The following is a 24,305-nucleotide window of genomic DNA, read 5'->3' on the forward strand; positions in this document are numbered from 1 at the left end:
AACCTTCCAAGACTGAACCAGGAAGAAATAGAAAATATGAACAGACCAATCACAAGTAATGAAATTGAAAGTGATTAAAAATCTTCCAACAAACAAAAGTCCAGGACCAGATGGCTTCACAGGTGAATTCTATCAAACATTTAGAGAAGACCCATCCTTCTCAAACTCTTCCAAAAAATTGCAGAGAGAGGAACACTCCCAAACTCATTCTATGAGGCCACCATCACCCTGATACCAAAACCAGACAAAGATACTACAAAAAAAGAAAATTACAGACCAATATCACTGATAAACATAGATGCAAAAATTCTCAACAAAATACTAGCAAACAGAATTCAACAACACATTAAAAGGATCATACACCACAATCAAGTGGGATTTATCCCAGGGATTCAAGGATTCTTCAATATATGCAAATCAATCAATGTGATACACCATATTAACAAACTGAAGAATAAAACCCATATGATCATCTCAGTAGATGCAGAAAAAGCTTTTGACAAAATTCAACACCAACTTATGATAAAAACTTTCCAAATGTGGGCATAGAGGGAACCTACCTCAACATAATGAAGGCCATATATGACAAATCCCACAGCAAACATCATTCCCAATGGTGAAAAACTGAAAGCATTTCCTAAGATCAGGAAGAAGACAAGGATGTCCACACTCACCACTATTATTCAACATAGTTTGGAAGTCTTAGCTGTGGCAACCAGAGAAGAAAAAGAAATAAAAGGAATACAAATTGGAAAAGAAGAAGAAAAAGTCACTGTTTTTAGATGACATGATACTATACATAGAGAATCCTAAAGATGCCACCAGAAAACTACTAAAGCTAATCAACGAATTTGGTAAGGTTGCAGGATACAAAAATTAAAGCGCAGAAATCACTTGCTTATACTCTAACAACGAAAGATCAGAAAGAGAAATTAAGGAAACAATCCCATTCACCACTGCAACAAAAAGAATTAAATACCTAGGAATAAACCTACCTAAGGAGGTAAAAGACCTGTATGCAGAAAACTATAAGACACTGACGAAAGAAATTAAAGATGATACCAACAGATGGAGAGATATACCATGTTCTTGGATTGGAAGCATCAATATTGTGAAAATGACTACACTACCCAAAGCAGTCAACAGATTCAATGCAATCCCTATCAAATTAGCAATGGCATTTTTTACAGAACTAGAACAAAAAAATCTTAAAATTTGTATGCAGACACAAAAGACCCCAAACAGCCAAAGCAGTCTTGAGGGAAAAAAACAGAGCTGGAGGAATCAGACTCCCTGACTTCAGACTATACTACAAAGCTACAGTAATCAAGACAGCATGGTACTGGCACAAAAACGGAAATATAGATCAATGGAACAGGATAGAAAGCCCAGAGATAAACCCATGCACCTATGGTCAACTAATCTATGATAAAGGAGGCAAGGATATACAATGGAGAAAAGACAGTCTCTTCAGTAAGCGATGCTGGGAAAACTGGACAGCTACATGTAAAAGAATGAAATTAGAACACTCCCTAACACCATACACAAAAATAAACTCAAAATGGATTACAGACCTAAATATAAGACTGGACACTATAAAACTCTTAGAGGAAAACATAGGAAGAACACTCTTCGACATAAATCACAGCAAGATCTTTTTTGATCCACCTCCTAGAGAAATGGAAATAAAAACAAAAATAAACAAATGGGACCTAATGAAACTTAAAAGCTTTTGCACAGCAAAGCAAACTACAAAAAAGACGAAAAGACAACCCTCAGAATGGGAGAAAGTATTTGCAAATGAATCAACGGACAACGGATTAATCTCCAAAATATATAAACAGCTCATGCAGCTCAATATTAAAAAAAAAAACTCAATCAAAAAATGGGCAGAAGACCTAAATAGACATTTCTCCAAAGAAGACATACAGGATGGCCAAGAAGCACATGAAAAGCTGCTCAACATCACTAATTATTAGAGAAACGCAAATCAAAACTACAATGAGGTATCACCTCACACCAGTTACAATGGGCATCTACCAACAACAAATGCTGGAGAGGGTGTGGAGAAAAGGGAACCCTCTTGCACTGTTGGTGGGAATGTAAATTGATACAGCCACTATGGAGCACAGTATGGAGGTTCCTTACAAAACTAAAAACAGAATTACCATATGACCCAGCAATCCCACTACTGGGTATATACCCTGAGAAAACCATAATTCAAAAAGACACATGCACCCCAATGTTCACTGCAGCACTATTTACAATATCCAGGTCATGGAAGCAACCTGAATGCCCACAGGCAGACGAATGGATAAAGAAGATGTGGTAGATATATACAATGGAATACTAAGCCACAAAAAGGAATGAAACTGGGTCATTTGTAGAGACTGTCATATAGAGTGAAGTAAGTCAGAAAGAGAAAAACAAATATCGTATATTAACGCATATATGTGCAACCTAGAAAAATGGTACAGATGAACCGGTTTGCAGGGCAGAAAGAGAGACACAGATGTAGAGAACAAACGTATGGACACCAATGGGGGAAAGCGAGTGGGGGTGGGGGGGGTGGTGTGATGAATTGGGAGATTGGGATTGACATGTATACACTAATATGTATAAAATGGATAACAAATAAGAACCTGCTGTATAAAAAAATAAAATTCAATAGAAAAGAAAACGAAACCACAGGCGGCGGTGGGGCATTAAGTTTTTCACCTGCTATTGTTTCTGCTCTGACACTTTATTAAGCAATAAAGAGCAAAGAGAAACCAAGGACCATATTAAATCTGGGACACACACTGTATGAATCTCCAAAGAGAACATGAATCTTCTCACAGTTCCCAAAAAACAAAAAACTTTCTTCAACTATAGACAATTTTATATCATAGGTTTGTGGATTGTTTTATAGATCCTGAGATATGACTTGTATATTGATAATAAAAGAACCTCAGGAAATTCCCTGGTGGTCCAGTGGTTAGGACTCTGCACTTCCAAAGCCAGAGGCCCAGGTTCAATCCCTGGTTGGGGAACTAAGATCCCACAAGCTGCACAGCGTGGCCAAAAAATAAAAATAAAGGAACCTCAGCTTAGCCCGCCTCTGGGTAGCAAAGCCTGGAGGAAGGTCAGCAAACTGACTCTGTGTGTGTGTACATGCACAAGCGTGCAAACATGTGCATTTGGGGTTTGGTTTTGTTATGTTGTTAGAAGAAGACTGACAATTTTTCCAGCAATGTGCCCATGACAGAATGCTGGAAGAATGATCTAGCGATCAAATCACACCGCTGCAGACAACTCTGGCCCATCAGAAAACCTGCGAGGTGGATATGCCTCGGGGGCGACAAGACCTACAGTTCCGGCCAAATGCTGGGCTCCCCCGAGACCTGAGGAGAATGCTTAGCAGACCTCAGCTTTCAAGAAGCAAAGAGAAGGGGAGAAAGTGGACAACAGGACATAACACCAGCTGGCTTTTCACCAGGCTCTAGGGCCACAATGGGTTAAATAAAGTACAAGTGAAGGGGCCTCTACTAAGAGCTGGTTCTAGAGGAACTTTGAGCAGAGGACACCATGACCCTTAAAAGGCTTGACCTGTGCTCAGATCACAGCCCCACGGGCACTGGAGGAAAGACTGACAGTATACGGTCCAGGAAAATATATACTGAGCTAATATGAAAAATCTGCCCAAGTCCTGAGGCTCAGCCAGGTTTGCGATCACTCACCTTTTGTTTGTCCTTAATTGCTCAGTTAATTAGGACAAACACTTCCTAATGTCAGCTCCTCTCCCCACCCCAGGGGTAGGAGAAGCAGCATCTGTCACCAGAGTCCGCAAACCCGGCAAATTGTTAAAGGTGATTTTTAAAAAAAATCAAAAAACAAGAGAGCCATCACCATGGTAACTGTGAACCCAAGAGGCCCGTCTGAATAGTTCCCGGGAGAAGAACGTACCTCTCAGTTTGTACATCTCCCCATTGGCAGAGTACACGACCAGCATATGAGGCACTTCGTCACTCAGGGACACGATGGCGCCAGACAGAGACAGGGCCCCTCGGGGCTTCTGGTGTTTGCTTTGCTCATTCACAAAATACTGCAGGATACCAGCCTCAAAATCCAGCACAAAGTACCTGTGTGGAGAAACCACAGTGCATCAGTTTTCTCTCCAAGCAAAGAAGAAAAAGAACATAATCCTTAAATTGACATCAAGGTTCCCAATCCAGGATGCTGGAAGCTAAACGTCCCTGCCAGGCACCCACACAAGTCATCCCCATGTAGGGAGAGAGCACCCAATTCTTAAGTCAAAGCAGAACCTGTCATGGCCCCTGGGGCAAGGGCAAGGGCCAGGCCCATTCTCGATTCGATGCAATGCCCATTCATACGTAAGCCTCAGAATGGTAAAGAAGAGAGAAGCATTGGGACACAGACTCTGGTAACAGGCTCCACGTGACCTCACAGGAACAGCTGAAATTCACAGCCCAGAAGCAGCAAACTGGGCCAGACTCCAGCCAACAGCCTGGACACTGTATGGGGCCTGAGCTCCAGAGCTGGTCAATCCAGCCAACTGCAGGTGCTCACACAGCCCCCTGGGCACCCTCCAGCGGGCCCTTCCGTGGATCACTTTTCACACAAAGGGACAAGATTCCCTCCGCTCTGGGAGGCTGTAATGCCACTGGAGTCTACATTCAGGGTGAAAACAGGGAAACTGCTAGTTGCTTGAATCACTCAAACAAATCTTGGTTAGCCGAGTACCTGGCCTGTTGATAGTCACCATCTATCACCAGGAAGCAATCAAGACCACTTCCCCTTCTCCACCAGGACGAGCTGTCTTCACGTGAGACCCACATGCCCCCTGCGACCCAGAGGCTCACCACAGCCCCTGCTGACTCTCCCAGCCTCTCACTTTCTGCTCCACCCACGCTGGCTCACCCAGCTGCCTTCCACCACTTTGCTCATGCCGTTTCCCCCACCTGGAGCAGTTACTCGAAGTGATACAGATCGTTACCAATCCACAACATCGAAACTCTTCCCACAATTGGGCTTCACATCACCATCCAACTGCACGTCAGTAGGTTTGTCTCATTAAAGAAAGAGTCCAGACATTGTCTGACACACATGGCGCACACAAGCCACAATACCAGTCTCAAACCAACCACGGCGCAATTGGGGGGTGGGAGGAAGCAAGTTCTTCATCAGCTTGAGATATACTTGCCACCCCTGTGGCTAAAACGTGGTTCCCTGCCCTATTAACTGCACGGTAAATTCAGGAACAACTCAGGTGCCACCAACTTGAGAAAGCGTCTCCTGACCAGGTTAAATCTTCCTCCCACAAGCTCTCACTCTGAACTCACCCCTCATGGCCCTGGCCTCATCGGGTGTCTACATTTGCAGGATTATGCGATTCAATGTCTGGTTCCCCCCAGACTCTACGCTGTTCGGAGGCGGACAGTGCCCGACACCTCGCTGATACTCAGTTAATATTTATTCAGTGAATGAATGAAAGGGAAAAAACTACCAAATTCCACTCTTTTCAATCCGTGCACCAAAGCAGCTGGGTCACCACTGTGAACTTGCAGAGGCACTGGAAAATATGTCACACTTCTGAGGGATATAGAGTGATGCTCAACATCGGTCAGATATAAAGCATACGAACAACTCAGGCAGTTTTCACAGTTTCGATACTAGTTGCACTGCATTCCTTTCAAAGACATAGCATCTTTGCAAAGCTGGGTTTTCAGCAGTTGCTGGGTTAACAAGGAAACATCGACAGGGAATAGGAAGAGGGCAACGATGCCAACAAAATCCCAAGGTTTGAGAGAGAAGCTGTGCAGAATCCGCAGACACACACAGTCCATCAACAAGCACTTGCAGTTATTTAATGGAGACACATATTCATAACGTAGAAACATAAACATTTATGTTGATTATTTTTTCAAAAGGCCACTGAGTTGTTAGGACATCAATGTACATGAAGTTGTTTGGAGCTGGCTGCTTTAATAATAATTTTTAAAAAGCTGGGGCTTCCCTGGTGGCGCAGTGGTTGAGAGTCCGCCTGCCGATGCAGGGGACACGGGTTCATGCCCCGGTATGGGAGGGCCCCACATGCCGCTGAGCGGCTGGGCCCGTGAGCCATGGCCGCTGAGCCTGCGCGTCCAGAGCCTGTGCTCCGCAACGGGAGAGGCCACAACAGTGAGAGGCCCGCGTACCGCAAAAAAAAAAAAAAAAAAGCTGACTGCTTTCATAATAAATGAAACTGTAGGATATTTTTTAACCTCTAAGCACCACGAACCAAGAAAGTTTACAAAATTCTGACTTAATCGATTCTCATAGTAACCGACAGACAGCCATCATTATTCCCCATTTTACAGGCACTAAGACTCAAAGAAACTCAAAATCTAAGTCCCACTTGTCTGTGTCCAAATCCACACCTGGTTCAGTCCAGCACTCACAAACTCTCCTTCGAGTCTCACGCAAGTCCCCCCGCTTGTCGCTTGCTCCGTGTCACCTCTCCTGTATCCACTTAGGTACTTTATTCTCCAAAGCTTCCTGCTCCAACAGAGCTAGCCAGGCTGAAAGCACCTTTGCCTGGCCACAGAGGTCCCACCTCATCCCCATCCCACAGAGCAGGCGCACCTGACAACCCAGGTCTCAACCCTCCAAAACTCCAATTCCTCTAAGAAGCATTAATTATTTGTAACATTCCAAATGTCCTGGCCAAGGCTATTTACCTTTTTTACCCCTCTCCTTCCCTATCTCTCGAGTCACAATAATAAGGATATACTTCTGGTATCCACGATTAGCATGGATAAATCAAGACACAAAAATGTGCTCCTGGACCAGGACTATTCAAAGTGCGGTTCCTCGCCCAGCAGTATCAACATCACCTGGGAGCTTATCTGAAACGTAAATTCTTGGCCCCACCCAAGACCTGCTGAATCAGAAACGGGTGGGGGTGTGGGGTGGCCAGGAGGCTTCCAGGTGATTCTGATGCAGCTCAAATTTGAGAAGCACTGGCCTAAACTAATAGCTCATCACCCAATCCCTACCCTCCACTTCCAGGAGACACAAGCAGAATACATTACCCAGCTTTCCTCGTAAGGACCTGTGGCCATTTGAGCTGTAGCCAACAGAATGTGAGCAGAAGAAATGCAAGCCAGGCCTATAACATACAGACAGACGCATGCACATGTGCGCACACATGTGCCCGCGCGCGCGCACACACACACACACACACACACACAGATTGGAATGGAGACACCCTGCAGGGCAACTCGGGATCCACAACAGGTGTGGCAAAGACACAAGAGGGAAGCAGCCTGGATCCCCGAATTACCACCTGGAAGAGAGTCACCTCATTTCTACATGGATGAGAAAGAAGCTTCTGCTTATTAGGCCACTAAGATCAGTTAAAGAAGCCAGCCTGACAAATTCACAAAAAATATTTTTTAAATGTCTATTTTCACATCCTTCTACTTGAAATGTGCTCCTCTCCTCCCTTCTGTGATGTGAAGACCAAATTCCGTCAACGAGAGAATACCTGGGGTGATTTCTGAGCCGCCAGTGGTCACATTGTTCAAATGCTGACCCTGCGCTTCTCTTTAAGAGTAAATGTTCTCACGAAATTGAGTTATATGTAGTGAGGTGGATGGACCTAGAGTCTGTCATACACAGTGAAGTAAGTCAGAAAGAGAAAAACAAATACCATATGCTAACACATATATATGGAATCTAAAAAAAAAAAAAGAAAGTGGTACTGATGAACCTAGTTGCAGGGCAGAAATAAAGAGGTAGACATAGAAAACGGACTTGAGGACATGGGGTGGGAGGGCAAAGCTGGGGCGAAGTGAGAGTAGCAACGACATATACACACTACCGAATGTAAAATAGTTGTCTGGTGGGAAGCAGCAGCATAGCACAGGGAGATCAGTTCGGTGCTTTGCGATGACCTAGAGGGGTGGGATAGGGAGGGTGGGAGAGAGCCTCAAGAGGGAGGGGATATGGGGACATATGTATGCATATGGCTGATTCACTTTGTTGTGCAACAGAAACTAACACAATATTGTGAAGCAATTATACTCCAATAAAGATCTATTAAAAAAAGAGCAAATGTTTTCCACGTGACCTATATTTAATGTCAGCACAGTCATGGTGACTGCAGCTGTGCAGACACGGCTCCTGGCAAATCACAGGATGAAGAGCAAGAATCCGTACAAGCGTAGGGAAGGAACCTCGGCTCCGACTACAGCATTCTGTGTCTCCAGCCGCCCCTGCACCCCCCAAACCGCTCTGGCAGAGCAGCAGTGTCCCCCATCCATAAACATGCCTCCTTTACACAGCAGGAAGTAGGAAAGGTACTGCATCGCATAACCTGACCAGGTTTCAAGGAAAAGGCAAGAGCAAGTGGCCCTCAACTCCCCTGCCCACCCCCCATCCACCCTGTGTCGTTGGCTGGAACGGAGAAAGGGCTGAACACCTCTCTCCCCTTTCTGCTCTGCCCACTCATCAACCAGGCCCCCATCAGCCTTCCCCGCTCCCAGAAGCAGCTTCACAAACGCGTCCTGCTCAGACCAACCATATATTTGCAAAGGACATTGTTAAGAAGCTGGTACCAAGAAATGAATTGAATACTGGGGGTTTTTTTCAATAAGGATGACAGAATAACCAGTTGAGGTCACATTATGCAGAATACGGGAACACATTAATGATTTTTCACATTACCTATTTCAAAATGACAACTTAATTCTAACCCCCTGCCTCAGGCAGAAAAAAAAACATATTTCCACTGCTTCCTAAAATAGTTTTAATGCAAATGCACAGGTTTGAATCATGTGCACTAAGCAAGGTCATCAATAATTTACTCCTTTTCTAAAGACAGTTAAAAATTCCATCGTATTTGGAAGGGAGTGAAAGGAGAATATCTGATTAAAAATTACAACAGACTAAACATCAAGTGTTCTTTCAGGATGGTCTTTGAAAGTTGATTTAGATTGTGTCCCATGCAGGTAGGAGCTGTCCACGCGGCACTAAGAAGGGCATTGCCTGGGGGTCACATCCCCTGGGAGGAAAGAAATTGCATTTGGATCCCCGCAGGGTCAGGGCTCTGGTCAGGCACTGCTGTTTGAAGCTCGCTGCTGTATCTGAAACTCACAGCTTTCATTCTAAATGGAAAAGTTAACCGTGTTCCTGGATGAGGCTTCATTAAATGAGGTGCAAACGCCGGATAAAATCCTGAAACATTCTTTAAGGTTTTTCCCTCTGGAGAAATGAATAAGACGAACCTAATTCCTAGTGGGTTCTTTTCTAATTAGCATCTCGAGCTTTAGTTTGCAACTTAACCAATGTGCAGGTGAACTTAACTGTATACGGAGGGAACATATTTTAGGGACTATGTTAACAGACCAAAGAGGGTGCTGAGAGAGAAAAGAGAGAAAGGGGGGAGACATCAAACCAACCCATGAAAAGAGCCACCAGTCCCGATCAGGCCAGTTTCGGGGTGGCAGCCTCACCCCGTCCCAAAGCCGGGACCCGCGGCGAGTGGCAGGCCTGCCTCAGGAGGGCTGAGGACAGGCCACTGCTTCGAAAACAACATGTGAGCACGTGCACAGACGTAGACACACCTGCATGCACACACACTCACAGGCGCATACACATTCACGCTCACTTGAGCGGGCCGACACACAAAGTAGCTGCCCCTACCCATCACTGCTCTCCAAGCCTTGCCTCGCTGAGGGTCATCTGTCAACACCTGTAGCCTTTTAATTCCCACCCCCACCTGCCTGACATAGTTTCATGAAGGTTCAACTTCAGGATCTAGAAGTTGAAAACCAGACATATTTACTTTGAGAAGGTGGAGGCACACCAATGGCCGTTAGCATCCAGTTAGGAGCAGAAAAATAAAGGGAAAGGATTGGGGGGATGGTGGGGAGGGACATGGGGGAACCAGTTCATTAATGCCAAGAAGCAGAAGGTACAAGCAAACTACAAGAGGGTTACAAAGAGGAAAAAAATGCAGTGAAAAAAAAATCTTTCGAACAGGAACTTTGCCAGACAGGCTTGCTGCTGACAAAAAGCTAAATCATTTCATCTAAACTGAAAAGTGAAAATTAAAGCAAGAGGAAAGGGCTTGAGAAGGGAGGTGATGGCCAGGCCCGTGATGCCTGAGCAGACACCTTTTACACCCACGGTAGTACTTCCAGGAGGGAGTCAGGACCCCTCCCGTTCTCCACGGGGCTCCGCCGCTCGCTCCACACCAGGCATGAGGCCCCGTCCACCACCCTCCACGCGCGAAAGCGGACCAAGCCCCCAGCTCGCACAGGCGTTTTTCCTGTTGGGATCTGCCTCACCTTCCCAGGCCCTCTATTTTCTTTCTTCTGTCCCCCCCTCGCCCCCACAGTATTTATTAACTAGTTATCAAGAGAAGCTATTCTTGGTGGGAATGTAAATTGATACAGCCACTATAGACAACAGTATGGAGGTTCCTTAAAAAACTATAAATAGAACTACCATATGACCCAGCAATCCCACTACTGGATATATACCCTGAGAAAACCATCATTCAAAAAGAGTCATGTACCACAACGTTCATTGCAGCTCTATTTACAATAGCCAGGTCATGGAAGTAACCTAAGTGTCCATCAACAGATGAATGGATAAAAAAGATGTGGCACATATATACAATGGAATATCAGCCATAAAAAGAAATGAAATTGAGTTATTTGTAGTGAGGTGGATGGACCTAGAGACTGTCATACAGAGTGAAGTAAGTCAGAAAGAGAAAGACAAATACCGTATGCTAACACATATATATGGAATCTAAAAAAAAAAAAATGGTTATGAAGAACCTAGGGACAGGACAGGAATAAAGACGCCAACCTACTAGAGAATGGACTTGAGGACACAGGGAGGAGGAAGGGTAAGCTGGGACGAAGTGAGAGACTGGCATGGACATATATACACTACCAAATGTAAAATAGATAGCTAGTGGGAAGCAGCCACATAGCACAGGGAGATCAGCTCGGTGCTCTGTGACCACCTAGAGGGGTGGGATAGGGAGGGTGGGAGGGAGATGCAAGAGGGAAGAGATATGGGAACATATGTATATGTATAACTGACTCACTTTGTTATAAAGCAGAAATTAACACACCATTGTAAAGCAATTATACTCCAATAAAGATGTTAAAAAGAGAGAGAGAGAAGCTATTCTTTAGCCCAAATATTCACACTTCATAGTTCAAGAACACAGCTCAGTGACAAACTTCCATGGAACTGAACCCAAAGAAATTCTTTACATTCCAAAATACTTTGCACTCTGAAAGATGCCAACCTTCTTCACCGCCTCAAACTCTTTCACAGATTCATAATTTCTGAAGAAATCTGCATATGCCAGGCCCTCTGTCTTCTGAGAAGGTCCTGCTGGAGGCCACCTGTGCCTTGTCCTGGCCATGACAACAGTGACCTTTGTTCTTCAGCTAAAGACCCTTCTCTGGGTTGGGTGACTGACTGCCTAACTGTTCCAGAATCCCAGTCCACACGCCAGCAACACACCAAACTGGCAGCGGCTTGGTCCTGCCGGCCTGGGGCGTCCTGCTCTCCCCACAGTCCCAGGGAGGCCTTGCCCGGTGCAGGCACTACACACCCATATTCCAGGTTTCACCTGCCTTCCAATTCCCTCTTGCCCACAACCACCCGAAATAGCACCATTTCTGAGATCTAGTATCACCACGTTTCTACAACTTCCAACCTATTGCTTATAGAAAATAAAAACTCAAGGAAAATCAGCAAAGCAAAGCATACTCGTGAAGGGAAGGAGGATTTCAAATTGTGGGTGTATTTACCTAAGTTTACCTTAAGTCTTCAAAAGGACTATCAGCTGCTGATCATTGAGCGAACACCTCTCATCTTGAGATGAATGTATCAAAGTTCTCCCCAGAGTTACTTCCGTGGAGCTGCCTGTCTCACATAAGAGAGGGTGTCTCTGCCTCTCCAGGTGGGCCTATGACACGTTGGCCACTGTGGTCTCCTTACCTCAGAAGGGCTCACACTCAAAACCCTTAGAGTTTCTGGCTTGAGAAAGAAGGATAAATCTTCCAGAATTTCTCTCAGGATAACCAAACTTCCTGGAGAGGATAGACGATGGATCCAAGCATCAAAACCTCACAACAAGGTTCCAAGGCACAGCACCTGCAGGCAACCTCGATCCCAGCCAAGTGTTAAAGTCTGGAATCCTCTCAACACATGAAACTGGGGCGATGGTGAGAGAAAAGCAGAGAGGCCTTCTTACATCTCTCAAATCCCTACTATTCAACCTGTCATCAGAGACTTCCACAACTGCCACCAGCCCCCACCAAAAGCACTAAGTGAGAGACTCCAACACACTCCAGAAAGTACTAAACTGTCAGAGGGCCCTAAGGCACATCACCAACTCAGGGATAAATATACTCTGTCACATAACTCAGCCATTATTAAAAATATCCAGGCATGCAATACAAGTTCCACCTCAAATGTATCAGAAAAATGTCATGTACTATGGCCTGTCTATAGCAGAACCATTATGCTGGTCTTCAGATGTCTTAAAAATATATAAACTGAACCACTGATAAAAATGATTGCTAATGTTTACAGAGCACTTTCTATGTGTCACGCATTTGTGCTGCCATATTATCTCATTTACACCTCCCAGCAGTCCTAGGAAGTAGATGTGACCATAACCTCTTTCTACAGATGAAAATTTGAAGCGCAGAAAGGTAAAAAAGCACGCTCAAGATCTTACGGAGAGGAAGTTATGGGGTAGACTTTAACCAGGGAATCTAGCCTTACAGGCCACGGCTCAAAACTAAGATACCTTGTGTTTATTAAAATACCGTTTTCACTACAAAGATGCAAAAACATAGGATCAAAACGGACAGACAGATAAGAAAAAAAAAATTAAACACAATCAGATTGGGAGATTTTTAGAATTCTCCTTTCACCCAGAGTTGGACAGATATGCAGAAAACAAACGGGGATATATAGATTCAAAACAATATATTCCCAAGTTTTATTTCAAATGTTACAAATAATTACATACTCCAATGAAAAATATAACTTCTTTTTAGATGTGCATGGAACATTTTCCAAAATGTTGTCTAAAAAAACATCAAACATCTAAAAGTAGAAATTTTATAGGGCACAATGTTTGCACCTCATAGCAAAATAACATCTGACATGTTAAATACTTAAAAATAATAAACTAATAGTATTAGTTTTAATAATATATTCACATATAATTATGTCATATTATATATTAGTATTAGGAGAAAATATGGGTGGATATTTTTAAACAGTTAGGGTGGGGAGGGCTCCATAACAAGAGATTGCAAAACCATAAAGAAAAGTATTGACACATATTCCTAAATTTAAAAAAATCTCCAGCTAGGGCTTCCCTAGTGGCGCAGTGGTTGAGAGTCTGCCTGCCTATGCAGGGGACACGGGTTCGTGCCCCGGTCCAGGAGGGTCCCACATGCCGCAGAACGGCTGCGCCCGTGAGCCATGGCCGCTGAGCCTACGCGTCCGGAGCCTGTGCTCCGTAACGGGAGAGGCCACAACAGTGAGGGGCTTGCGTACCGCAAAAAAAAAAAAATCTCCAGCTAAAAATAATCCATAAATAAAATTAAAAGACAACCAATAAAGCAGAGTTTTAAAAAAGAATACTGAAGTGTCTTGCCTTCTAAAAAGAATGGTTTTTTTACAGTTTGGGTTACTTCCTCCTGCTTCTGAATCAGCCTGGAAGCTTATTAAAAATGTGGATTCCTGACTCCCAGCCCATACTTAAAAAATCAGAGGCTTCCCTGGTGGCGCAGTGGTTGAGAGTCCGCCTGCCGATGCAGGGGACACGGGTTCGTGCCCCGGTCCGGGAAGATCCCACATGCCGCGGAGTGGCTGGGCCCGTGAGCCATGGCCGCTGGGCCTGCGCGTCCGGAGCCTGTGCTCCGCAACGGGAGAGGCCGCAACAGTGAGAGGCCCGCGTACAGCAAAAAAAAAAAAAAAAAAAGAATCAGATTATTTGTGGCTGAGATCAGGAAATCAGGAAACTGAATTTCAAAGTTTGCCTAGATCATCCAAGTAGAAAAACCAGTACAAAATCGAGTCAGGATAAAACCTTAGAGTGTTACTCACACACTGTTTTTTTTCTGGTCGTTCAAGCTTTTACCCCTAGGCATTCATTCAACAAACATCTCAGCACTATGGGCCCATGCAACCAAGCAGAACATATTATTTAAGCGTGAGCTGACCTCATTTTGTCTTGGTCTGAAAGAGCCAAAGCCCTGCTCCTAAATCACCACAGCTCAGGCAGTAGGTATCTTGGCTCTGTTACATTGGAAGTATTTTTGAGAAAGATTTAAAGAAAAGTTACGAAGTCACCAGGCCTGGAGTTCCTGTATAATCGGATCATCAACTAGCATCACGCAGGCGCCCACCTGCGCAGAGCAGCCCCAGGACCAGCCCACATGAAGCACCTGAAGATTAAGGGCCACCAGCCCGAGTGGCTGCTGCCTTGGGAACCGCCTCACCTGACAAAGGACCAGCATAACTCACAGTGAACTCTTAACACAAGATCTGATGTACTGCGCTTGGATTTGATCTATCATGACACACCATCTGCTTTTAAAGACCAGGTGATTTAATACCAGGAGCAAGAACTGAGAGCTTTCTAACACAAGTTAGTACAGGCTCTCAGAATATTGCCCCGTCACCTTCTGAACTCCTATTAACTCTTAGGTTTCCAAGGACATTAGGTAAGAACTTCAACTACTACTTTAACTAAACTGTAAAATATCGAGACCCATCTTAACGCTCACAATTCATTTTCATTCTTGCCATCAACAACACATGGAACTTACCTGGGAATCCTTGAGATGGACCGAGTCTTGAATCAAGTCTCTGCCTATCACTAAGAGCTTCAACATATACATCAAGTCACAGTGAAAAGGATTCTGATACTGGCTAAAGCCCCGGGACAAAGACGAGTGGGAAGCCCAGGCCTGGTACCCATCAAAATGAAGAGAGATGGGAAGCTGGCCTGTGGAGACCAGGGAAGCAGTGAGGAGCAGAAGCAGGCCCCTAGGCTCAGCTATTCTGCCCCAAATATCCAACTGAGTCAGGCCCTAAGCCCCACTGTCCCTGGATCAGAGCGTCCTTTATTTTTCCCTACGGTTACACGGCATATAGGAAAGAGGTGTGATCTGGCAGCAAAAGGCCTGACTAGACCTGTGGTTTTCAAACATCTGCTGCATCAGAATCACCTGGAACCTTGTTAAGACACAAGTTCCTGTGCCCCTCCCCCAGATTCAGGAGGTCTGGGTGGAGCCAGAGAACTCCAGCAAGTTCCCATTTGATGCTGATGCTGCAGGTAGGACCACACTTTGAGAGCCACTGAATTCTCACTTTTGTGAACTTGGCCACGGTACTTATCCACCCTGAGCCTCGATGCCCACACCTGCAAAAGCACAAAGCTGGCTCATTCTCTTCGGAACCATTCCACCATCGCTGTGCCTCAAGGTCTGTCTGGTTATAAAACCAGAACTTCCAAAAGTCCACATCACATTTCTGAATGCAGACAGTGAGTCGGATCCAATGCTCATATTGCATTCTATCAGCAACAGCAGTTTAGTTAATTGCCTACAAAGCCAACAAGACAGAACTTAAAACACAAGCCAGTGTTTGCTCTTTTTTGGAGGTGCCATGGCAATATTATTTGGCAAGGTTCTCAGTGTGGTCAGCTGTACCATGTTCTGTGATATGGGTAAAGCATTGTGGATACATTTACTCATTCTATGGTTAAACAAAAGAGAATCTACATAAGCCCAGCTATTTTTAAAGAATTTAGTTTTGGTTCCAAAACTAAGTTTTATTTCCAAGAATTCCCACATTTCTTAAAAAAAAAAAAATTTTAACTGAGTACCAACCTTGCTAGGCACTATATGCTAAATGCTAAAAATATATGGGGGGGGGCAACAAGGTCCCTGATCTGATGGGGGCTTGGAAAAATGGTGCCAACAGACAATAAAATATTTACAAAAATAAACGTGTGACTATAGCTGTGCTGAGTCTCACTTCTCAAGACAAAATGTCCATGAACTGGTGAATGGTTAAACAAACTATGTTACATCCATACAATGGAATACTATTTAGCAATAAAAAGAACACAGTACTAATACATGCTACATGGGTGAACCTCAGAAATATGATGCTACATGAAAGAAACCAGATGCAAAATGATTATATATTATATGATTTCATTTATATGAAGCGTCCAGAAAAGGGAAATTTATAGAGACAAAATGCAGATGAGTGGCTGTCTGGGGCTGAGGATGGGAACAGTAGTTAACTACACACTGGCTAGAGGAAATTATTTTTGCTGATAGGAATGTTCTCAAACTGGATTGTGGTGATAATTGCACAACTATATAAATTAACTAAAAATTACTGAACTGTATACTTACAACGGGTCTATTTTATGGTGTGTAAATTATACCTTAATAAAGGTGTTTTTAAAAAACGTCAACAATCCTGGCAATAGCCTAGACCAGGGTGGAGGTGACAGAATCACTGCAGGGGTACAATTGTCAAGACCTGATAATGAACTGGGAATTCCGGTTGGGGACTGTTGCACTTCACACGCCTTTAAAACTTCCAAAAGGTGTTGACTAGCAATTGGATGAATGGATTTGGAACCCAGAGAAGGTCTGAGCTGGAAATATAAAGATGAAATCATCTAAAAATAAGTAGCCATGGAAGCCAAAGCCATAGGTGAGATTGCACAGAAAGAGAATACAGGGAGGAGAAGGGGGGCAGGGATGAGGGGGCCCAGGATCAAGACGTGAGGAACTACAACATTAAGCAGGAAAAGAGGCGGACAGAACAAGACAGAGAGGTAGGAGGAAAACCAGAACCCCAGAAAGAGAACGTTCACGAAGGCAGGAGTAATCATCTGTGTCAAATGCTAACAAAATGTCAGTAAGATAGGAACTGAAACATGTCTTCTTTGTGACCATACATGATCTATTTGTATATTTAAAGATTCATGGGGCTTCCCTGGTGGCGCAGTGGTTGAGAGTACGCCTGCCGACGCAGGGGACACGGGTTCGTGCCCCGGTCCGGGAAGATCCCACATGCCGCGGAGCGGTTAGGCCCGTGAGCCATGGCCGCTGAACCTGCGCGTCCAGAGCCTGTGCTCCACAACGGGAGAGGCCACAGCAGTGAGAGGTCCACGTATCACAAAAAAAAAAAAAAAAAAAAAAAAAGATTCATGGATTTCCATGACCCTAAGTTTATTGTGAAGCAAATCAGTTCCTGTTGGTGTGCAAGCCCAAGAGAAAAGAACTTCTCTTTTCTTCCAAACATGTACTGAGTCCACCAGCTGTTTCCCAATACTCATGTTCCATTTTTACTAGAAACAGTGGAAAGATGGATCTCTGGGTTGAAACCAGGGGCTGCAACCTCAGCTCTAGCTAGGATTAACTTGTGGTCTGAAACCAAGTATAGTGGGGACAGCGGACTACCTACCCCACCTACCAAATATCTATTGTCTCTCTCAAATCAAGAGAACTCCAATTTTTATGTGGGCCAATACATGATGCCAGAATACATTTCCCTGCCTTCCTTTCAGCTAGATGTGGTCATCTGACTAAGTTCGAGCTCATGAAGAACAGTGATGAATTAGATCCCTTCCCCTCCTCTACCTGCTTTTTTGGAAGGTAGATGTGATGGCTGGAATTCCAACACTCCTTTTGGACTTTGAGGACACAGCCACACCCTAGGGATGATGAAGCAGAAAGTAAGAAGGAGCATGGGTCTCTGAAATCTGTGGAACCCCCAAACCAACCCTGCAAAGCTTATGCAAAAAAGCATGCATGTACAATGGAATATTACTCAGCCATAAGAAAAGAATGAAATAATGCCATTTGCAGCAACATGGATGGACCTAGAGATGATCATACTAAATGAAGTAAGTCAGACAGACAAAGACAAATATCATATGATATTGCTTATAGGTGGAATCTAAAAATAAAAGATGCAAATGAATCTATTTACAAAACAGAAATAGACCCACAGACATAGAAAACAAACTTACGGTTACCAAAGGGGAAAGGGGGGAGAGATAAATTAGGAGTTTGGGATTAACACACACACACTACTAGATGTAAAATAGATAAACAACAAGGACCTATACTATATAGCACAAGGAACTAGACTCAATACTTTATAACAGCCTATAAGGGAAAAGAATATGAAAAAGAATATATATATGTATATATATATATATATGTATGTATAACTGAATCACTGTGCTATACACCTGCAACTAACACAATATTGTAAATCAACTCTACTTCAATTAAAAAATAAGTAAATAAAAAATAAACAAGAAGGATCTAAAGGTTAGCAACAACAAAAAAATCCCTGCCTTTATTTTATGGTCCTTCTATGGAGGAGAGGAGGGAAGGTGGAAAAGACAGTACTTGCTCAGATTGGCCTAACCCTCTGAGGTAGGTATCATCACTACCCCTTTCTAACCATGAAGAAACAGAGAGGGGCTCTCTTTTACCAGAGTCACACAGCCCATAGGCAGTAGAGACAACGTGAGCCCAGGCAATCTGCCCCTAACCCCTGCACCATCCTGCCTGTCTCAGAAAGCTGTGAGCACACTAAATGTCCCCCCTCAGGACAAGGCGCCTCGGCCTTCAAGCATCTTCTAAGCAGAGCTGTGCGGTGGGAGAACGCCCTGGTCAGAAAATGTCGACTATTCAGACTGCAAGTCAGAGGCGGGAGGTCTGCTCAAACCAGTGAACTCGGCTGCCCAGTGGCAATTTCTCCTCTATGGATTCTGCAGGCAGCTAACACCGAAGAGACGGGGAGGAGAGGAGATGAAAGGGGAAAATCCAAACAGGACCGTCCAAAGAATTCTCACCAGGGCTGATGGGCTTCACCCCAGAGAGATCAGCGTCTTGCCTCTTGCGGCCGCCGTGGGCAGCTGGCTTGCTCACTCTCTCCCTGGTCCTCCAGGAAACCGAACACTCAGCAGGAGCATCGTAGCTCCCCCGCCTATGGATCTCAGGGCTGGGAAGGAAGGACAGGGCAGGCCTGGCAACAAGTCCCAGGCACTAATGCAAGAATAAGCCAAGATGACAGATGGGCAGATCAGATCAGCTCAGCTCAGGTTGCCACCAAGGGCCCTGGAAAAACACACACATTCCCAAAGGGAAATCCGCATGCTGGCTAGCTCTACCTGGCACGTCATTAAACTAACCTGAAAGGGTCCAACGTACCAAAAATGCTGCCCAAAACAAGATTAAAGTCTCAACTGTTCCTCCAACATATGCTCTGAGGCCTCCATGCAACACGATCCACCGCGACCACAACACCGGGGCCAAAACAAAGCCACCCTGAGGTCGCCGGGTCCTCCTGGGAGTTGTGGACACAGCACGCTCTCTGCGGACACAGAATCCTGAGCGGGGACACAGAGGCCCAAGTGTCCACACATGCCCACTCGCCGCCACAGACTCTCTCAGGGAGCCCGAGTCAAAATCATTTCCAACCTGGTCTGACCTTGTCAAGATCTGCGCCTGGGGAAACCGCTGGTGTTTTGCCACTGAGCTCAAGGAAACATGGAACCTCCCCAATTTTCTGGGGAAGAGGAGGTGTCAGCGAGTGGATAGAATTCCCAGTTTTGAGGGTTTTCTCGAAAGAATTTTTCTAGACGCAACTACCAACATGTCTCTAGTGGCCACGAAACAAATGAACACACAACAAAGAAATCAGGTAAGGAAAGTATCTACCTCAAAGGACTTTTTTGAGAATTAAATAAGTTATTATTTGTAAAATGCTTAGAACAGTGTCCGGCACACTGCTAGCAATATATATACTCCACATATATAAACAATATATATACGCAAATATTTCTCAAATAACATATTGAGGAGATACTTAGCAATTACCCTTAAAAAAATCCTGGTCTTTTTTTTTTTTTTTCATTTTACAATTAAGGAAAGAGCTTTTATTTTATTATTTTTGTTGTTGGGGACAGCAGGTTATGGAATTTACTATATTCTAGTTGCTGAGCTAACAGCTCTGTGACATAGATATTACTTCTATTCTACCAATAAAGAAACAATATGCAGAAAGGAATCCTGGTCTTATTTTTTTCAGGGGCATGTGTCTGTGGTCTTGTACTGGATACACACCAGTTGTGACTCCCTACTCCCCAAGTCACATGACGACAACAAACCTGTCAACATGTCAGAGCGAGTGGCATTCCACAAAGAGCACCGCGTCCAAGAGCCTAATGGCTGTTCATCTCAATAATGAGATTTAGGAGGATGAAGATAGGTAAATATCAACTGAATCCCAAACATCAACGGTATTTTCCAAATCTGATTTGAAATGCCCACTACACCATCTCCAGAACAAACATCTAACCCTTCTTAGCAAGACAGTTCAGCATTTCTTGCCAAGAAACTGTCACCTGATTCGCCATTCTGACTCTTCCCATCCCTCAAAGAGTGGGAAACAGGAGAAAGAGAGGAATGAAGAGATGTGTGTTCTCCACAGACAGGGACAGTCCAGCCTGAATTTTGAGCACCAGTGGCCACTGTTCGACCTTATTAATCTCCTCTCCTGTGGAGGCAACATGAGTTTGGGGGCTCCCCACTAAGCTGTGTGGTATTTCAAGAACGCACTGCAGACAGTGCACTCAAAGACGTAAATATCAAGGACGGGCAGCATGACAACTATTTCGTTTGCCTGGTCAGTTACTTGCCACTTCAGCTTGCAGAGCAACAGCAAACAAAACAGTCCACTTCACAAAAAGCTAATCTCCTTTCAGTTGATTCTTCAAGTTTCTCATACCCTCCCCCAACCATCTCTTAAATTGTTTTTCGTAAAATATATATGACCTGCCTGCTCCTACCACTCCCAGCCAGAATTCATCTCTCTTTCATCAACCCTCCTGCAGTCGACTGTTGGAGCTGAAAAGGTGGGAAATCACTTGGCTTCCTATTATCATTATTACTGTTATTATTATCATCATCATCACCATCATCAGTTACACGACTATCTCTGCCACCTAAGCTGGAAACTCCTTTGGGGCCATGTCACTTGATTAAGAATCCCTCTGGGCTGGGCACGGTACCTCCCATGTGAAGGAGGCAAATACAAGTTCCCTGATGGACCAAGGTGAAGGTCAGTAAACAAAAACGTGTCCCTTCATTATCATTTATTGTCCTCATTTACCTATTATCACCACCATCACAATCAGAATAGAAAGCTCTCTAAAACCAAAACTATTCTCCATCACCAAGAACATTTTTAGTACTCTATGAATACGCCTGAGACTCCACACCAGGATAGGAAACTTTGCTTTTGTGAAATCTCAAGTCATTGACTCTGCATCTTACCCAGTGTACTTATCCCTGATTAAAGACCAGCCAGTCAGCAGAATAATCAATCCCCAACCATTCAGGACCTAGTTCCTCCATCTGGGGACCACCCTGAGTCCCCAGTCCCCTCCCCCACTGGCCACTCCTCTCTGAACAGGAAGAAAAGAGAACCAGGTTGGCTCCACGCAGCTGACCACGAGCAGATTGCATTCGACTTTCAGGGATAAGAGAGGCTGCACCTGATGGTGACAATGATGGTGTTAGGTCATCCATGGCTAACAGAGAACTCCCTGAAGTTAAACTTGATTTTGAAGAATCGTCATTCAGGTCACTGAAGACAGCGTACCTGCCAAACCCACTTCTGTAGAAGATTTTACGTCGAGAGAACTTTGATGGCTCTGGGAAGCTGAACATTTCCCCAGCCCTCTGGAGAATCAGGGAAACTACACAGCCTGCCTCTGAATTACTGATGTCATAATTTATTGAAAGGTCTCCATTAGGTCATAGGTCACACCCCAGACACACTCAAGGGTCTGTGACTAGGAGTAAAAGCAACATGGAGCCAATGGTTCCCGAGCATCTGCAGTGCAAGCGTCCTGTGGCCCCGAACCCAACCAGCACCCAGCACACCCAACACTCATCTGAGTCCTTATTTCATCATCTTATAAAATGCAGAGATATTCTTCACTCCATTTTATGCAAATGAAACCTAAGGCTGGTAAATTTAAGTGACTTTCCTGTTATCTCTCAGCTACTTCGTAAAAGGACCGGCTGTTTGAACTTCTGGTCCATGGTTTCTTTCATTAAATGATAAGGTTTCCTAAACTTAGGTTTACATTTACTACCAGGCATTCTTCTAGATGCTGGGGAAAGAGCAGTAAACAAAACAGATAATTCCTGCCTCATGGAGCTCTAGTGGGAGGACAGAAATTTTAAGCAAATATGTTAAGTGTCCGTGAGCGCTTTAGAAAAAAATAAAATACAGTGTCAGAAAGTGAAAAAAGGCTGCCATTTGGAGCATTCTAAGGTCACCAGGTCAGGGAAGGCCTGTCTATACGCGGAGGATTCGAGCCGAGACCAGAAGGAAGGTGAGGTGCACCGGCTGAAGGAAATACTGTGTTCCTGGCAATACGTACAATTTCAGAGGTGGGAGCAGGCTGGGCGTGCTGGAAAAGAGCAGGAGAAAGGCCAGTGTAACAGGAGCAGATGAGTGAGCGGGCAAGTGATGGGAGCTGACTTGCGAGAGAGCCAGGAGCCAGATCACGCAGGGCCTTGCAGACTGCGGTAAGGGCCTCAGATTTTACTCCAGATACGAGGGGAGGCTTCTGGAGGGCTCTGACGCTAGAGGATCACTCCAGAACGATGCTCAAGTGGGTGGCTGGAGAAGCGGGGAGGTCTGTTAAGAGCTAACTGCAATAGTCCAGGCAGAGATTTACGCCAGCAGATAACATGTAACGTGTACAGATAAGTAACACAGAATTTTCCAGCACAGCTAAAACAGTCACCCCATTCTCCTCCACCTGCAGCCTGATAACTTGTTCATCTATCCGCTGACTCAGAGGCAGGATGGCCAACCTTGGGCGTGGGCACAGGGCGTTTCCACTGTAAATGGCCTAGTTGTATTGACTGTGGTTCATGGGTGAGGATGAGGTTAAGGAAGGGACAGGCATTGACTTTGGTTTCTATTATTTTAAGATGTTTGCTTGCCTCTACACAGCCTGTGTGATTCTCTGGATTGTGGCCATCAATTCCCTGATCGAATAGTCCATTCCCATTGGCTAGGATGTGTTTCAAGTACTGGAGGATATTGATCTCCGATAGGTGATGGGGGCACTTTGGGGCAAAGAGGTGGAAGAGAAGATGGGCAGCTCCCCTCAGGCACTGCACGCAGCTTGGCTCTCCCTTAACTGGTGATCTGTAACCAACAAGAAACCTTGAAATCACTTCTCCAACAGCATCCATCAGAGAGAGGGGCCTGGTCAACAGCCATCCAATAACACTGACTGTAGCTCACTGGAGAGAAGTCTCACTTAGATTAGAACGAGGTCTCTTGAAAGAATAAAACCTGGACTTCCCTGGTGGCGCAGTGGTTGAGAATCTGCCTGCTAATGCAGGGGACACAGGTTTGCGCCCTGGTCTGGGAGGATCCCACATGCCGCGGAGCAACTGGGCCTGTGAGCCACAACTACTGAGCCTGCGCGTCTGGAGCCTGTGCTCCACAACAAGAGAGGCCGCGATAGCGAGAGGCCCGTGCACCGTGATGAAGAGTGGCCCCCGCTTGCCACAACTAGAGAAAGCCCTCACACAGAAACAAAGACCCAACACAGCCAAAATTAATTAATAAACTCATACCCCCAACATCTTCTTTAAAAAAAAAAAAAAAGAATAAAACCTTACCACACAGCCGTATGCCTGTTGGCACAACTGACGCCATCTTGGCCCGTGCGGCTCCTCCTGCTCTCCCGCTGACCCTACCCAGGACCGTACTGCGCGGTAAATCGCCTCTCTGTTGTCAGAGCCTTTGTAGTTAATAGTTAATAGACATTGTTTAATAATCATTAGGACCAGGTGGCCTCCATGCTCTGCTAGTCCCCAAACAATGATGAAGACCTTCGCTGACATTCCAGGCACCCACGAAACCAGTTACCCATTCATAAACTTGACTTAGGAAGGCACGTCCTGTTTCCGAGCACCCACCCCCATACCCTAGGTTAACTATAAAACTGTCCCAGTGTCCCCTCGGAGGTGTGGAGTGCAGCTGCGAATGCTTCCAGGTTGCTGTCCTGATCCAGATCCCACCCTGTAACTTATCCTGTGATAAACTGGTCCATTAACAACATGGAGCTGCCTGCCTCATCTTTCCATCTCAAAATACCTTCCCAGTTCAGAGGGCACTTT

The 24,305-nt window shown here is 44.9% G+C and overlaps 1 protein-coding gene and 1 non-coding gene across 8 annotated transcripts in view; one reads left to right on the forward strand and one right to left on the reverse strand.

The window, feature by feature from the left end:
• The window catches only part of OSBPL10 (oxysterol binding protein like 10), a 376,742-nt gene that overhangs the window by 189,477 nt on the left and 162,960 nt on the right, over nucleotides 1-24,305 (reverse strand). For 6 of the 7 annotated variants that reach the window (XM_067753588.1, XM_067753586.1, XM_067753589.1 and 3 more), the window contains one exon: nucleotides 3,946-4,121. In XM_067753588.1, the coding sequence (XP_067609689.1) occupies nucleotides 3,946-4,121 (176 nt within the window). Of the gene's footprint in view, nucleotides 1-3,945; nucleotides 4,122-17,711; nucleotides 17,782-24,305 lie in introns of those variants that run through there. The other variant, XM_067753593.1, reaches the window with a different exon arrangement.
• On the forward strand, nucleotides 2,960-3,032 carry TRNAW-CCA (transfer RNA tryptophan (anticodon CCA)). Its single transcript has one exon. It is a non-coding gene; the product is annotated as a tRNA-Trp (tRNA).

This window comes from Pseudorca crassidens, chromosome 10 (genome assembly GCF_039906515.1).
Source record: "Pseudorca crassidens isolate mPseCra1 chromosome 10, mPseCra1.hap1, whole genome shotgun sequence".
NCBI classification, from domain to species: Eukaryota; Metazoa; Chordata; class Mammalia; order Artiodactyla; family Delphinidae; genus Pseudorca; species Pseudorca crassidens.